Raw genomic sequence first — 17510 nt, forward strand, 5'->3', positions numbered from 1 at the left:
CACACACACACACACACACACGCACACACACACACACACACACATATATATATATATATATATATATATATATATATACACACACAACACTTATGCGTGTAGATATAGAAACGAACATGGCGACGTGTAAAAAAAAATGGGTTGTACGTCTAGTTGATCCAGTCGAGAGTCGATGGCGTGGCATTCTACAGTTTGAAATGAATTCACTCTGAACTGGCGCTTGAAGCGGCCGCTTATTTTCGCTCAGCAACGTTGAAACGTGATAAAGTAGTAGGCTGCACGTAGCCGAGTTATTCGAGTATGAATTCACCTTTACGCTGGCGAGTCGCAGCGTGGGCGAGCCGGCGCTGCTAAGCTGCACGTTCATGTCCGTTGCGGACGAACCCCTTCCAGTCCTGGAGGTGGGCGATGTCCGACTTTTCAGCCACGAGTTGGACGACGGACTCCTGCAAGCGTCTCCGGCGATCGTCTCGTCCCCGGACAGCGATTTGTTCTGCAAATAAAATAACGATCATTGCTAAGTCGCGCACCCATCAGCTCGGCCGTCGTGCAGGGGCCGCGTTTGCGGGAGGAAGTTCGCCGTTTACTTGGTTTCACAGTCACCACGTCGCCACGTTGATGATTCTTCTGCGTGGCGCGCTCATCGAGTTCCCGAAAGGATACAAAAGATCGGTACCGGTAAACTCGCTCATTATTCAAATCATTGAGCGACAAGCGCGCGATCGTCAAGACGATCGACCGGATCGACAGTCACCTTCGGGATTTTCGTATAAATATTTAGTCGGCGGGAATCTCTCACGATTCCCAAGACGATTTCGTGGCGAGGACTACCGGCCAGACCGTGGCGGACTGACCGTTTACTTGAAAACGCGACGCGACGCAAGCCGGCAAGCGAGAGACTCGGGTCGAATTTATAATTAACGCGGCCTGTAAACGGGACACCTACTGGAGTCGGTGGCCCCCGTGAGACCACGTCGAGAGAACATGGTTGTCGTCGTTGTCCCTTTCGTCTCTCGCACTTGGATATTTAAGAAGCTCTTCCGCGAGCTGTCCCAGCTATTTCCTCCCCGCTATGTATGCCGGTACGCATATTCCGCTATCCACGTCACTACCTTCCTCGCCATTGTGCTTGCACCGGGCGACGAAAAAATTTAAAAGACTTAAATAAACTATTTTACGCATTAGCGGTCCGAATCAGTTTTGCAAAACGGCGTCTCATTTTGCGAAACGCGCGATCGGCAATATCTGTACACGTATAGAATGTCTGTCTGTTTTCTATATACTTCTAGATCCTTTGATCGATTCAATTTTGCACGGTTGCTGTCCAGGCTCTGTAGAAAATATAGGCTACATGAAACCTGGGGACACTCTATTCTCCGATTTTATCCCCTCGACACTTTGTGATAAACTGAGCAATGCCGGATAGTTTTAGCCACTCTGTAATACTTGGCGTACGTACTTTCTTTTTCGAGAGGACGTCGAGATATATCCCGAACTCCGCTTTACATAATCCTTAAGCAGATCCGCGAGGATCGTTCGCTAATTACTAAAAGCAGTTGCGATTTATACGGCGCCTTTGTGAGAAAACTAGCAGATGGCACGATACCACCCACAGCTTGTAAAGTTTGGAATAGTTTAACTTGTTTAACTTCTTAGAGCTGGTGAGGAAAGAACAAACGACGTTATTAGCGCTTTAAAATGTATGACGCCTCGTTACTAGCCGCGTTGGCGCATTGGCATAGTGTCAAAAATCTCCCTTGCATCCCGTAAAGTGCGTTTCGCGGCCGCGTACTCGAGCGTTTAATTAACTCTCGCTTCAACGACACGCTTAATGCGCAAACACACTCTAAACGTACCCACGACGTACGATGCTCCTGCTTGTCCTTGCGATAAGTTGGCGTCGATCGCGGTGAGATTACATCCTGAAGGATCGGTTGGCGCTGAAGCTGCGCCACGTACGCCATGCGGAAAGCATTGCCAACGATGGTATTCAGCTCCTCCGCCTGCAAGCAGACAAGAATGCGCAAATTTTAACGTGAATCTTACACAATGAGCAACTTTGAGAAGCAATTTTGCGAGCTCTCGTTACGCTATCTCCGCGAACTGATCGTACAGTTACGATCCGCCATTTTCAGCTTAATTACACGAAATGTGCTTAAACTCGCGCAGTGGTATCAGAGAGTCCACGTTGTTGATTCTTTACGAAGAAATATCCTGGAAAATACTCGAGGAAAAGACAAAGCGGTGGGAGCCAATTAATTAGGCTATCCTGTTTGACGCCTTGTTTAGCGGAAATACAGTTGAGAAGTAAATCTTTCTCCCTTGAAGAAAATGTTTCTAATTTTCTAGACAAACTTCTTCTATATAATACTTTTTAAACTTGAAAGACGAAAAAAAAACTGACTACTTTATACAGCGACTGCGTCGCTCGACAAAATTCGATCGTTGTGCCATTGTAAGGTAAAAGTACTAATGGCCGTACACGTGCCTAATCGTAGACATACTCATTGTTTTGGTCTTAACACGTTCCGTGCCGAACTAATTTTAACGTGACTTGTCATCCACGCCACGTAGACCTCATAGCCGCACAGAGAGAACGATTTGGTTGAATCAAATAAACTTCTTTGGAATAGTCCAAACGAATTTTTTGGTTGATCGAACCAAATTTTATTTGACGCAATAAAAATATTTATTTGCGGCTTAATTTCAAAAAAATATTTTTGTTGTGTCAACCAAATAATTTGTTTGGACTATTCCAAAGAAACATTTATCTAATTTAATAAATCGTTCTCTCTGTGCGTAAGCGCCGTTGGCTCACGCGCCGTCATATTATGAACCAAATTTTATTTGTCCAACAACGCGTGTCTCACATAATAATTATCAAAATATTTCATGATTGTATTTCGTTTTAGAGCCAAAACGTCTAATGGTCCAAATGGAAAATTTTGCGCGGATGGCACGAAACGTGTTAATATATTCTATGTGTGTTGGAAATTTAAATATTCGTATTTGAAGACCAAAACAATAAGAATATCCAGTATCGGGTACGTGTCTGAAAATTGGTGTTTTTACTTTACCAGGCATTGTATATGTTAAAAGTGGACGAGCAATTTATAGCGCTCGAGAGCAGTGCTGCTGGTGTGCAGTGGGTTGCAGAACTTTGCAAGTGATTCTATATAGAAACGATATTCTTTTGTCCCGTTCTCTCTTTTCTCCCGGTGGCCAATTAGATTTTTCTGGTTCCGCCGGCGAAGAAGGTGAAACAGGCGGTCCGGCCGAAGAGCAGACGCCGCCGTGCTGCAGCGCAAACGCGGGTGTCTGAATGTGTAATAAGCACTCGCGGGGAGCCGCAAGCCTTGGCTCGGCCGCAGCCGCGCTCGTATGTGCGTTTAGAAAACTCCAGCTTCATACGCATTCGCGCTCGATCCGAGTGCAGGTGGCTCGTACGAGTGCGCGTGCACGTGTATGTACGTGTGCTCGCGCGCTCGCGCACTTGACGAACGGCGGTGTACAGAGACACGTAGACAGAAATGGGAAAAAGGTCGGCGAGGGTGCGGAAGGCTATCTCCCACCCCTTTCCGAAAGCCGGTGAAAGCCAGGACGAGGTGCGTATTAATGCGCACCGGCCGGCCGACGAGGGGCTACGATTCTAAGAGGAGTATTGTACGAGCGGTAACGGACGGACGGGCCTGCGATTACCGTCTCATCCGCGTAACTTTTCCTTTCACGGTGCATAGCGTAGCAGCGGCGTGAGATATTCGTTGCGCCCAGGGAGATATCCAATTGTTTCGCGTCGTCAAGTACGTACATCTCGACTCGCGTACTTGCATTCCTCGCCCTACGGTACTTGCCTATGTATTCTATCTATCTATATCTCTCCCTCTCTCTCTCTCTCTCTCTCTATTCCCGCGACATTGTTAGGACATTGTTGGTAAGCGGCGCGGAAATCCTTCCAGATCTCTGCTTGAGTTTCGCACCGCCCTAGGTGGGAAATGCATTCTCCAGAGCCGGCAGATCGGCTCGAGTGCGGCGGAAATGCAAACGAAAGATAGAATCGCGCGGCGCGTTCCGCGTGCAGGGGTGTGTATTTACCAATAATGCAATATTGATTTATATACAAGCTCGCGCGACCATCATTGTGCAAACTCGGAACTCGGAGATATTTAGGATCGTTGTTGGGCTTGTCGATCACGAAGGACGAAGCAGGGGATCGACAGTGCGAAATAAGGGACAATGCGTTTTGCTGATACGCACTCCGGAGAGAACAACAGCTGGCGAGCTTTCAGATTCAAGCGCGCGGGAGTACGCGCCCTTGCGGCAGTGTTCATTCGAATAATTTCATAGTTTTGCGGTTTGAGGTCAGGCCGAATGATTCCACTAGGAATGAGATATTTCAATTACGTTAGCGCGCGCGGACCAAGCAGCAAGCAATGACTCGAGCTATAATTGCGGACCGGGCGCACGGCCGTCCCGTAACTCGCCAAGTCACAGCCGAGTACTCTTCCGCCGCACTCTACGCGCATATAAATCGTCATTTATCCGTGTGCTGTAAAGTTCTTGCAATTGCCGCTCAAATGCAGCGATATATGTATGAGGGATTTTACTTTGCGAACAAGCGCGAAATGGCTACACTTACGAGAAGAACTTATTTCTCGACTGTCCTCAATTCATATTTTAAGAGACGCCGGTGTCCGTTGCGAAGATACCGGAAAAGAAGCGTCTTAAATTTATATTTTTCAAAAATGAAAATCGAATATTAAGTACGCAGCGTAGCTCCCTAATAAGTAATTTGCATTTCTGAAATGGCTGTGGTAGTTTGTCGATGCAGTCTCCATTGGTTAGAAATTCGAATTTCAACAGAAGCGGAGTTTGAGAACATGAGTATACAAGCTGTCCCATACCAACCGTCAAATATGGAAGTGGCAGATAGTACAAGTCTCCATCCCTTTGCCTCTCCAGAATAACGAGGCTAGTCTAAAAGACGGAAATACGCATTTTTTGGCGCGCAACACTAACTGCGTTTCACCACATAGGCGCAATAAGCATCAAAGCTATTTAATTAATAACTCATGAAGTTATGAACTCATGGAAGCTCGTTTAAAAAGAAGATTTTTCACTTGACTTCTACTATCTACTATTTCAATATTTGGTGGTTAGTGTGAGACATTCTCTATATTTAAAAACATTTTTTTTCAACTAGGTTACCAGTGCATGTTCGTCAGACCAGAATATCGGTGAAATATCGGTGGGTGATTTAAACTCGCGTTCTTTTGAAACGTTGAATCATTCGCTCTCTTCTTTCTGTCGACAAACACCTCTCTGATACGTCCCTGTTTTCGCACATCCGCCATCGAAATGGTGATGCGATGAATTTTTCCCAACCGCTTCGATCGAGTTGCGTTTACAACTCAGCACACACAGTGGAATACATCGGCTGGTTCGGCTCTATTAACTTTTCAGTTAAATCTATTATTTCTATTGGACGTGTATGCGTGCGCGCAAAGCGCGTCGGGGCAGGAGGCAGAGGATATCATCGATGAAAACTATTCAGCAACTATTCAGTAATTCAATCACATTCAGTCGCAGCGTGGGAAAATCTAGCGATTCATATATCGAGGTGGAAGAGGAGAACTCCTCCCGCATTGACGCGCTACATGGAAACGCAAAAACGTTCCGGCGAGATAGGGGTTACTCGCTCGCGACGGAGCGAAGAGTCATGTCATAAGGAAGAATTTATTGTCGCCGTGGGCGGAACCTGCGCGGTCCTGGCCGGGACCCTGCCTCGTCGACCCCTCCGGCCGACAATCGAAAATACGGTCCTGAGATTCCCGCCCCGAGGTGGAATTTAAGCGCGATGAAATCATCAGCGCCGACTCTTCTTTCTTCTTCTTCTTCGTCTTCCTCTCCTCCGCTCTACCCCGTCCTGGACATTGACTCGAACAGGCACTGACCCTCTCCACTGCGTTTAGATTCAGGCCCGTTTGACCGATCAACCGCGATCACACCGCTACATCGTGCAAACCGAAGTTACGCGACTTTCCGCGTTGCCCTCGATCGCGAGCGATATATCGCGGCGGGAAAGACAAAATGTATGGAGCGCGGAGCGGAGTGGACTCGCGTCGGACGGGCTTGGGAAAGAAAGCGAGAAATTCTGACTTTCGAGAGAAAGCCATTCGGCTCGCTTTGCTTCACCTTGATTCGTTGTTCGCGCCGATGGCTTTGGCAAAAAAAAAAGACAAGAGAAACGAGAGTCGAATGAGAAGAAGACCGAAAGGGCGATGGATCGCCGTAGCTTTGCGCCGGTGCAGCGTGACGGGCTACATTCCAAGCATTCCGCGCGGTCACGGCCATATCTCCAGCTCCTCTAGATTTCCCGTCTCGTGTACCTGTCCACCAATACCATCCCGTGTGTAAGCCGGTACTCGCAATAATGGCGTTTGGTAGGGATGCCCTCGCGTCACACTTTTGAATTTTCTTTCTCACATCGTCGTTTGTCTCGTCTCCTCGACGACGCTCGAGACGGGATGGCCGGTACAGTGTTGGGCATTGGTTGATTAAAATTTCCTATGACCAAGATAATTAGCGAATCAACAATTAAAATTAATCAGCCGTTATACATCATAAATCACTAATAATTCCGTCGCTTGGTGAGATTAATTATTCATCGATCGCATCAAAGCTTAACGAGGTATAATCGATCGCATCAAAGCTTGACGAGGTATTAATTTCGTCAATCAGTGGAATTATTTATGATTTTATATATGACGATTGATTAACTTTGGTTACTGATTCGCCGATTTTTCTAGTCGAAGATAATTTTTATCGACAAATACCCAACACTGGCCGGTACACGGGCACGGCTAGGGAGCCAGAGTCGGTGAGGAAAAGTTCCAGAGAGCGCGGTAAGAGCATTCTCACCGAGCGTCGTTATTGCACTTGCCTGTACCAACCAACCGCCGACACGACCATCGCGGTACCATCGCTCCGCAACACCAACACCATCGTCTATCGATGGCTGCGGCGCAACTGCGCTTTCGCGTGTGACGCTCCACGTCACTACGCTAATTCCTCCTTCACCCTACCCTTTCGTTATGGTTCTCTTATCCGCTCGCTCGGGTGACCCTGTATCACAAGAGACGACAACGTCTTCCAGCTCCGCTTTAGATACGACGTCTGTCTAAATATATCGCGTACGACCTGTCTGCTTCGACGCTCGAGAATATTTCTTTTTCTTATAACTTTCTTTCACAATTTGTCACGTAATTACTTACGTTTGTGAACATTAAATAGGAACATTATATTTCTTTCTGCTACAGATTTTTTCTTCGTTGTCGTATGAATTTACACGAAGGAATATCATAGTTATTTTTCGTAGAAATTTTCTCCAATTTTATAGTCCAAAAATAGATTGTCGATAAGATCTATCTTGCCAAGGAACACAGCAAATTTCTCTGGAAACAGTAAATGTTTTAGTAATAGTACATTTCAGTTCCTAGAATACAAGTAGCACATATGAGACGAAAGAATTACTGTAGAATGTCGATCTATTTCTCGGTTAAAAATCCTATTCTTAGTAATCCAATTCTTAGTAATTCTTGTCATAAAATCCTCTCTGTGTATTTTCTTCAAAATTAAAGGCACTCTTCCCTTATAGAAATGTAATACTGATAAGTAATTATCACTGGCCAAATTATTACTTATCAGTATTACATTTCTATAAGGGTTCACGCTTGTTGTTCTCGTTCTAATCCAATCTTCTGAGATCAATTCTGGCAACATATGTAACGTGCGCGATAGACTTCGCAACGATTTTGCATCAGAAGTTTTGGGAGACCTCATCAACGTTTCTCATGTAGTATCTCATGATATATTACCGCCTGTATATGGATGATTTTGAAATTACGATCTGTTCAGACCATGGATATCAATTTTGTCGTTTCCATAAATGTTAGTCAAAGTTGACGGAGTTTCGATTGATCTCCTGTCGTTTTGAAGCACGTCTGTACGTAGCGAGATCGCGTCATCAAGATTGTCGAGTTTTTGCGCGATTGATGAAGCAAGAACAAAATATTTTGAAAAAAAGAGGAAGTGAAAAATTCTGTTCACAGTGCCACAGATTCCTGGGCATGACAGATACAGCGGTTTCGAATGCCAAATAATCGATACCTCAAATTACGCACCGTTATATGCCACTATATCGATACGATCTGACTCGCGCGTACGCCGCTAACCAAATAATTGCTGTGGCGTCTATCGCGCACGTTACTCGTACACACATTGCCAGCATTTATCCCAGAAGATTAGATCAGAACGGGTACAGTAAACGTGAAGGTTGTCTTGAACTTTGAAGAAAGTAGACACACGTTCGTGTAATACAGTTAAAATGCAGCAGGTTAACTTTAATTTAATGTCTACAATCATAAGCAATTGATTGTTCGTACGAAAAGGTATCATCATTCAAGTGTCAAATAATAAGGAAATTGTGAAAAGAAGAAATGTTTTTGCATATCAAAGAAGACAACCGCGTACGTTTCATATTTCCTACGTCACATCCGCTTATTGTCATTGTCAAGTTCTCGCTTCGGAAACACCTTCAAGAATCGTCGAGTTCATTGAAATAAACCGAGTCGCTATTCTGATATTTTAATCCGAAGATGCGTCGCTCCACCAGTAGCGATAATTTTGCTCGCGTATATGTAGTTTTCGAAGTTGGCGACTTAGTCACGCGAAAAGGAAATCCACGGGGAAAACGTGCAATCTGGCCGATGCATAACGTCCAAATATCGTTTGGCCGTGTGGCGAGTACTTTGTTCAGCGTAACGTGAAATCGGCCGAAGATTGAAGCGTATATGGTCAGAGAGATGCATCGGTCAGAGAGCGCAGATGAGGCACGACCGTTGCACAATCTGGCTCTTTGATCAGCAATTAACGCCACGATCGCGTCTGCTGGTCGTTTCATCTGCTTCCACTAACGCACGCGATACCAAAATATTTCCGATATTATGGGTCGTTCCAGCTACGACGCCAAAGTTAGTTACTCTCGTGATACGAATTAACTCTTGGAGACAGACAAATTCAACGTATTCTTGAAATTGCAATTATAATCCGATGTACTCTTGATATCAAGACAGACTGTTTTAGATTTGCATTCAATTGCGAAATTCATCCCATAGTCAAGTACAAATATAGTTGTATATTTTGATCGCGATACCGCTTTTACAAAGATAGTCCCCGACGTAAGCAGCAGCTTATGTTTGTTATAAAACTAGGATTTATATAAAATTATATGAAATGGTTGGATTTCTATAGACACAGATATACTCTGCAGCTACCCGGAACTATGAGGCGCAATGTACGCTTACTGTGCATAAAAACTGTCATCGTCCTTCATTGTTCTTATTAAATGATTATAAGCGTTGAATCAGCGTATCTCGAGTCGCAAGAGTGGCTCCAGCAAACGACGTAAGCCGCGATTGGCTTTACCCTTGCCGTTGGTTGGCATGGCTAATCGTATAGGGGACTTCGACAATGAGCGGTGGGCTTAAAGACGTAGTGGTGCGTGAATTGTGCATCATCATAGGACAATACGCCCACTTTGTGGCCCGTAGAGTTTGCTACTGTACCCTCGAGTCTCGTCATTAAACCTATTTCGGTGCCTCCAGAAATGCACCCTTGAGGACGCATGCGACGCTACGAGGGCCGTTTCGTTTCAAATTTCTCACTACTCGAATTTCTTCGTTATCAAGTGTATGATTTCGCAGGCGAATCCAGACGCTCAGTGGGGGGAATGGTATGCGTTCTTAAAATTGTCGTTACTTCTTAGTATCGAATTATTATGAGACATTACACATCAGCAGTCACATTGATACTAGAAAAGTATCGTGAAGTGGGTCGACTCTTTTTATTATCTACTAGTTATTTTAGCTTTCCAATGTTGTTTTTCTCGCAGTTTCTCTCCGAAAGAAATGCTTTGCGTGAACGTTACGTTTAGTCTTTTAATCGGATGAAAGTGTCATCTTTCACACTCTATCGATTCACACTGGAAATTATCAATTATACGGTAGACATAATGCTGATTTCATGATCGGATTTGACGCTCTGATCGATTACATCATTACACATTGTACTGATCTGCGATTACGCAGAACGGACTGTAGAATAATCTATGTATTCTCCGCTGTGTAAGTCAATCCGCTTCTCTATTATCCATCGAGAGTGCTACGCCCATGTGATATTGCCATTCTATCGTGCTACTTCGAGACGTACATTGATTTTAATCCACTTATCGTGCACGAATGCATAGGCTTCTTCTTATCTCGAGGAGAAATGGATTATCTGCTCTATAATACTTGCGTTTTTCGATTTAACTTTCGGGCGAGAATTTTCTCGCGAGAATTTTTGTCGTGCAAAAATCACACTCGTCTCACGATCGGATCCTTCCTTCGCGTGAAATGTTAGTATACGTTGTTTGCATACACTTACACAATTACGACAAAATGTTATTTCACGGACTTGTTTCAATCTTGTTGGCAAACTTCTCTCTTCTTAATAACAGTACGAGAGATATAGTAAAATTCTCAACACATTAATAAAACATTATGTCAATAATAGATTATATCAATGAGCAATTGAAAAATACGAAATCGCCCGCGTGCCAGTTCACGCGCGATTGATATTATCGTATAGATAAAATAATAATAAGTAATATAAGTAACGGTAATTCTCGTGATACATTCAGCTCGTATGGCGAAAGAGGCTTGTGCAGCTTTGAGTTTCTAGGTGAATAATCACGACTGTTGGCCAGTCGAAAGTCGAATAAAAGATAAAATCGGAAGTGGAGTCGAATAAAGTGGTTAAGTGCGCAGTAGTACATCCTGCATACAGAGGGGACGAGCATTGTCGAGACGTTAAAAGTGGTTGACATGTACGTCCAATGTAGGGAGGCACGCATTCGACGCATTCGATCCGGAACACAGCGCGCGAACATTGCGTCTCGCGATGTCATTCTTAGCAGGAAGCTGCGGGCTTAGTCATGACGGGACGGCGCTTTGCGATTTCCTCCCCTGGCGTCGGCGAATCACCGTGAAAATCTCAAATCGCAAATTGCGCGAGCATAGCCGCGCGCGTCGAATGCCTGTGGAAAAGAAGTCGTCGCCATTACAGATTTTCCGCGACTGTTCGCCATTTCTGCGATAATAGGATCGTGCATTCATGGCACTAGAGACACGGGCTTTGCAGATAGAACCGCCAACAGACCGAGTGTCGCGCTTCGCGCGTACGTCAAAGTCATCGTGCGTCAGGTTGTCGAATCGAATTGGTCGATCTCGCGAGAAAAATGCTCGTTATTCCGTAATAATGAACGAGATCTGTCTTCCTAGAGAAATGCCAAAGACGATGCACATGTACGTGCCCAGCTGTCACGTTGACAAAACCAGATGAAACCGACTGATCTGAGTGGTATGACAAATCAATGACGAGAAGCCAGAATCTTTCACGAACACGTTATTGGGGCGCTACTAGGTATAACTTATGCTTCCACCTAACTCGAGAGTTCATATTGTACCTTGAGGCCTCCACGAAACGCCTTGACGGTAATGGGCCACCTTTTGTACGAGATACTCCATTGATGTCGAGAGAAATTCCGTAACGTTTGCGCAACTCTGTAAGATAGCTTGTTCCATCCTCGTTTCCCCCTCTCGTGTTTTTTCTCTTCCCTTCTTCTTCTTTTTCTTCTCCCGTGCTCAAAATATCTTCGTTTCTCGACCGCGTCGACCTTGCTAAAGACGAGAATCCGGAACGAGTGTCGCGTGAATTCACCTGGCCCTCGCGAATGGTGAACTCACCCGGGAGATCATTGGAAACTCGTCAGACATCGCGGTCAAATTCGAACGGCGCTTTGTAATCCCACCGGCAGAAGGACTTCAGCCTTTGTGTCGCCGAACGCAGCGACGGGTTCATACGAATTATGGTTTCCTTTTGTGGAGTCAAGAGGAGGCCGAAGGGAGCACGGTTGTCACACACATAGATCGTTTTCCAAAGCTTTCCGCGCTCCAATGACAATGCGAGAGGGTGCCAGGTGCTGATACGTACTATAGCAGCTAATCATCGCGATAGCACGTACAGTGATCGCTGCACGTCGCAGCGTGAAACGCTGCGGACTCGCTCTACGAGTCGTTGATGCGAATAACGTTGCGTTGCACGTTATTATTGCACATGCGTGTCGATTTTTCGCGCGCGTCGAGAAAGACTCCCGAGCGTCGCGTCTTCGCGGCGAACTGGATGAGCACGGAGCCGGGATAATGACGGCTTCGTATCTCGTCGCTAAAATATCAATGCCATGTAGACACTCCATCGGTAAGGAGGCAACGGGCAGCGAGGCATCTCGCGCTACAAGCAGCTATATGAAGCCGAGGAATGCGTTCGTCCGATCCCACGGCTTATCCCCCTTCACTCTCTCCCTTCCCTCGTTAGCTCTTTTTCTTTCTGGTACGATCGTAGTATTACCGGGCTCGAGCTTTCTCTCTCTCTTGCTCCCTCGTGGGGCTTCAGCGTGCGTTTGTGCAATCCACCGGCGCGACGGTTCTCTTTTAGTAAGATCCTGGAATGCGACTGACAAACGTTTACCGTCTTTATCCGATCCCTCACAAATATTGAAGGAACGGATCAATTGCACTGACGAGAATTCGATGACTTCGATAGGTATGGGACTAGTGGAGGTGTGCGAAGATTTCAATGATTCTCGAGGACACAAGGTCAGCTTCTCTCAATTGTCAAACGAATAGCGATGCTAACGAATCACCTGGGCAGATCACATTTGCGCTTATCGACAGCGGCGATAGGTCGCGTTCGTTTAGGGATTCCTCACTCATTCAAGACTCTTCATTCATTAAGCACGTTCGCGATCGCGTCTGGTCGATTCGATAGGACTGAAGAAATATCGACAGGCTGAGCCACGCGGTGCTCTCGCCGGCTGTTAATGATCGCGTTCTATGCAGGTGAAACAATAGAGGACCGTTTGCTACTTTTTGTTGCCGTTGCACCGACCACGTCGTCTCCGGGGTCATATTGCGGTACCGCGACCTAATCGCGATCCGTTAATATGGTAAGCGCTGAAGTCTACACCACGAAGCTACGACATTCAGGTCGTTTTACAATATGCATATCGGATCACTAGAAGCAGTAAACTGTCTCTTAGAGACGCCAATCGCCGTTCCACCTATCGGGGAGGTGATAATAACGGCGTTTGAGCAACATCCGAGAACTGTTATTCAAACGTTTCTTTTTTTTTTCTTTCTTTCATCGCTTTAACTCCTGAAGCTAGGGAGAAACCGTAAGCTGGAAACTGGATACGATCGAACCTGTAGGAGGTTCGCGACGATTTACGATACATCTACGCGTACGACGCAAGGTAGGACGCGTGCCAAGATCAAGATTTGATCGCGAGTATTAGAGACTTACTTTGAGTTTTTGAGTGTGACCGCATCGACAACAGCAATACGACATGTAGTCGGGTAGCGCGGGCATGAACCTCAACTGTTCCTGCTGCGAGTACTCGTCCACGAGTTTACGATAATGCACCCTGAAAATGGGCCTCGTTGCGCTCTGCGAGGCTTTACCAAGGCGTCCCATAATCGCAGAGAATGCGGCCGGGATATTGCGCCTGCGTGCGAACCTCCTCATGCCACAGCGTCCGTTGTGCTTGCTCGTCCTCCTGAATCGCTACTCCGTCCTACCTTCGGCTCACGGAAAAGAAAGGAAACGAGGTAACGGAGGTGTCCTCCTACGGACGGACACCGCAGTCGCGCGCGCGGAAAGATATCGTGCGGCAATTGGCTTCTACTTAATAATGGAGCAACGATTCGGCATTACTGTCACATCCGGAGAAGCTTGCGCCGGCTCGCAGCTCGCGTCGCTCTTTCGCACTACCAACATCAATATTCCACACATTTCCGGTCACACGTTCACGACACCACGTAGCGCACTTTCTAATGCATGAAGCACCAGCGGTACCGATGTATCGGCACGCTAAAGTATTTACTGTTACCGAAACGCCTTTCTCTCCGAGGAGGGTATGTCCTCCTACGACGATATTCCTGCGACGCCTGTAACGGGCCTCTGAGAAATCACGAAGTCGTATTCTACATCTCCAGGAGCGGTACCAACACGCCTCTCGTTCCTCGCGCGGCTCACGCGACTGGAAATGTCGGGAATGTCGACGCAACATCCATTCTGGAAGGTGTCCGTTCGGCCGGTTCGTCCGCCAAGGCTGCTCCTTCCTCCGTGGGATCCGCGATCGCGGATTTCCTCCCGCGGCGTTCAAGTCTCCCGCGATGCTCGGTATTGTTAGCAGGTGACGATCGCGATGTCATGGATCCGCGAGACCGGTCCTACCGGCCTACGTGCGGCACACGCATGGAGGATCGTGAGTTCCACTTGGATGGCGTGCGTAGTCCCTCTCGCTACGTGTCGTTCTGCATGCCGAGCCGCGGAAACCGGTTAACGAGTCCCGAGCCGCTTCTCGCGTCTTACTCGTCGACTGTCAACTACACATATAGTCGCTATGTTCTTCTACGCCGTGTTTTCCGACGGAAACGACTGCGGGACAACCGCCGTCACCGACACCATGTTGGGATCGTACCCGGCAGCCGAGTACATTCGCAATCGCAATTCCCTCACGTAGCCGCCGGTACTGTAGGTCCAAGAGGATTGGCGGTAACGAGAGAAAGGTCGCGGATTGGTCGATTCGAGTAAATTTCGTAGACCCCGATAGTGCCTTTCCTTTTGCTGCACCCTAGTCTCAGTTACGTTTCCGCGTGGGACAGTTGAGTCAAGAGCGCACCTTGTGCTATTTCGGGCTATTTCACGTGGCAAATTCCAACGCCAAAGCTCCTTTCGGCATCGCTCTGGTCGGGCATGGCCGAGTCTGGTGCCAGCGCGGCGGAGCTCGGGAATTCACGCGGGAGGCGAGTTGTTCGTTAAATTGGACGGTTTAAAGAGCGCGAGAGGCTCGATCCACGCGTATCCTTTCTGCTGTCAACTGGAGAAGCTACCGAGTGAACACCGGCGGTGGATCCTGCTACCTTCCTGTCCATTCCACGCTCCTTCTATCACACTCCAGCGCACGTCGCCGTCCAGGTGCCGCCGCCGCCGCCGCCGCCGCCGCTACTCTCGGGCGGTCGGAGCACGCAAAAGCCGCCTACCTGTGTAACGTGCTAACCGGCACGGCGATGGCAATACCTCCCGGTACGTATAGAGAGAGACTGAAGACCATGAGGAATACGAAGCGAGAGCACCGCGCCACTCTGCCGACCCACACGGTTCCATCCCCACCGGGGCGGCTGGAAGCCGAGCGGTGCGACCGACCGACCGACCGCTTTCTTGCTTCAACCGCGGCATTGAACACGTTCAACGGCAGCTGTTGAATACCACGTGTCCCCGTTCTTCCTCTCACCCTCGCTGTCCCTCGTTCTCTCTCCTTCTCCTGCTGTCTGGCTGCCTGTCTGTCTGTCCCTTTCTGCCTCTCTCTTTCTCGGTCCCTCTCATGATCTTTTCCACGGCTTCTTACTCTTTTTACCCTACCTCGGTCGAGAACGCCACTTGAAAGAGAGAGGAAGAGAGAGAAAGAGAGAGAGAGAGGAGAGGAGAGAGGACAGAAGAGTAGACAGAGAGAACCAACGCCGCACGGAGCGCATGAGTTTGCGATTCGCGTTCTTTGACCTGCCATCAGCGCGGCGCGGCATGGCGCGCCGCTTGATCGCGGACTTCGGACTTGAACTCGCATCGTGTCCACGGATGGCGAAGTACCTAGGTGCAAGTACTTCTCTTTGTACCTAGATGTGTTTTGAAGCACTTTGGCTGGATGTGTTTTCCAGCACTGGAGATACCTACGTTAGGTACTCCCTTGCGCTTCATAGTGAATACCAGCAGTAGGTACTTCCTTGAAGGCACCTGTACCCTTTTTCCAGGCGCATTCTTTTGAGTTGTGTGAAGAAACGATACGAATTGCTAGTTTGCTGCGAAGGCATCGTTCGAAAGTCGCCAAAGTGCAAAGTTATTGACGTTAAAGTTTCGTGCGAGATTTTCGATGAATTTTGAGGGTGAAGTGGTTTAAACATTCTTCTCGAACACATACACGCTATCTTTTCATAATCCTCAAGTTTGAAATTTTCTCTCGGTCTACGTAAGCAATCTGGAGGAACACGGTGTTGGAGAAACTCCTTTCAAAGTTCGGAAATTTACACGAGATAGAAACCGACAGTTGTGTGTACCACACTGTATCTTTGTAGCATCGTTTGGGCTTTAAACAGAAACTGGAAAACAATGCGGTTACACAATATTAAGTACAAAGAACTTTTTTATAATTTAATTGTTCACAAATTGATTACGATTGTTTTTCAACTTAAATTCTGAGACTGGTAGTAGAAGGAAATCCATTACGTAAATCCAAAGCGTAAATTTAAAGAGAAATTGGAAAAATAGGGATTTTAGTGTGGGTCTACATGGAACTGGATATTCAATCATTTAGAGAGTGTACAATGCAGCATTCCACTTTAACAAGTAAAACGAGGAAAAAGTCACACGGCAATTCGTTCTCCTACTTTTATTTCAGAAAATAATTTTTAATCTCGCGTATTTCCCCAATTTGCGTCCGCATATCGACAAATCGCTCAGCACAGACCGTAGAAATTGCACGGCGAACTGAAGTGCGCGCGAATATCGACTGCGTCGACGAGCGTGGAAACGTCCAAATATCCGGCCGGTCTTTAAGACGCTTCTCATTTTCCGTTTCTATTCTCTCGGTCTCTTATGCTGTCGAACTATGCCTCCCCGATCTGAGATCTCCAAGCGCGATGACATTCTTAATTCAGCGGAAGGTATTTAAAGTTTAATCCGAAGAGTGCGCCATTAGGGTTGACTAAATGTCAAGCCAATAGCGAAGTGCAAAGTTCCAAGTGCAAAGTCTACTATTCTCAACCCACCATGCTCGCCAACTTACAGCTCTATCCTTTCTGATATCGCCGATGGACCTCGGCAGCCTCGAGCGATGCTATTTTCCAGACAACAGGAAGAGGCTTTTAGGTCCTGGGATTTGTCGGTAGTCGTCGCTGTATCGACGTCCAACGATATTCGCCGTGTGTTCACTGTCCGAACACGTTCTTTCCCCTGACACTTTGCGCCCGATTATTGCGACTTTCGACGAGCAAGACCAACGTGACGCTCTGCGACCACATTTTAGACTTGAGGTGATTTCAGGAAATTAATCAAACATATTAGAGAGAGGAAGTATAGTGAGTCTAATATTGTTCCCTTGAAACTGCATCATATTATGGTTGCATCATATTATCGTCAATCCCGTGTGAAAAGTCCCGAGGTGGTGCCGAAATAACTTCAAAGTCCCCGTGCAGGTCAACATTCCTGGTTTCTTACAGACAGGTCAGAACCGCAAGAACTGAAAACAAATCGTTAGAGAGGGAATGTTCTATTGTCCGTCTTGTTCTTTGCGGTATGTA

At 46.9% G+C, this 17510-nt stretch overlaps 1 protein-coding gene and 1 long non-coding RNA gene across 8 annotated transcripts in view; one reads left to right on the forward strand and one right to left on the reverse strand.

Moving 5' to 3' along the window:
- Positions 1 to 17510, forward strand: part of LOC116850261 — a 108353-nt gene that overhangs the window by 27978 nt on the left and 62865 nt on the right. The window lies entirely within an intron of this gene.
- Positions 1 to 17510, reverse strand: part of LOC116850258 (tensin-1-like) — a 79688-nt gene that overhangs the window by 4572 nt on the left and 57606 nt on the right. For 6 of the 7 annotated variants that reach the window (XM_032828304.1, XM_032828303.1, XM_032828302.1 and 3 more), the window contains 2 exons: positions 1857 to 2003; positions 311 to 493 (listed from right to left, as the gene is read on the reverse strand). In XM_032828304.1, coding sequence (XP_032684195.1) covers positions 311 to 493; positions 1857 to 2003 — 330 coding nt within the window. Of the gene's footprint in view, positions 1 to 310; positions 494 to 1856; positions 2004 to 13458; positions 17378 to 17510 lie in introns of those variants that run through there. The other variant, XM_032828307.1, reaches the window with a different exon arrangement.

This window comes from Odontomachus brunneus, unplaced genomic scaffold, assembly GCF_010583005.1.
Source record: "Odontomachus brunneus isolate Ranch 3 - 2012 unplaced genomic scaffold, Obru_v1 Obru_scaffold_140, whole genome shotgun sequence".
NCBI lineage: Eukaryota > Metazoa > Arthropoda > Insecta > Hymenoptera > Formicidae > Odontomachus > Odontomachus brunneus.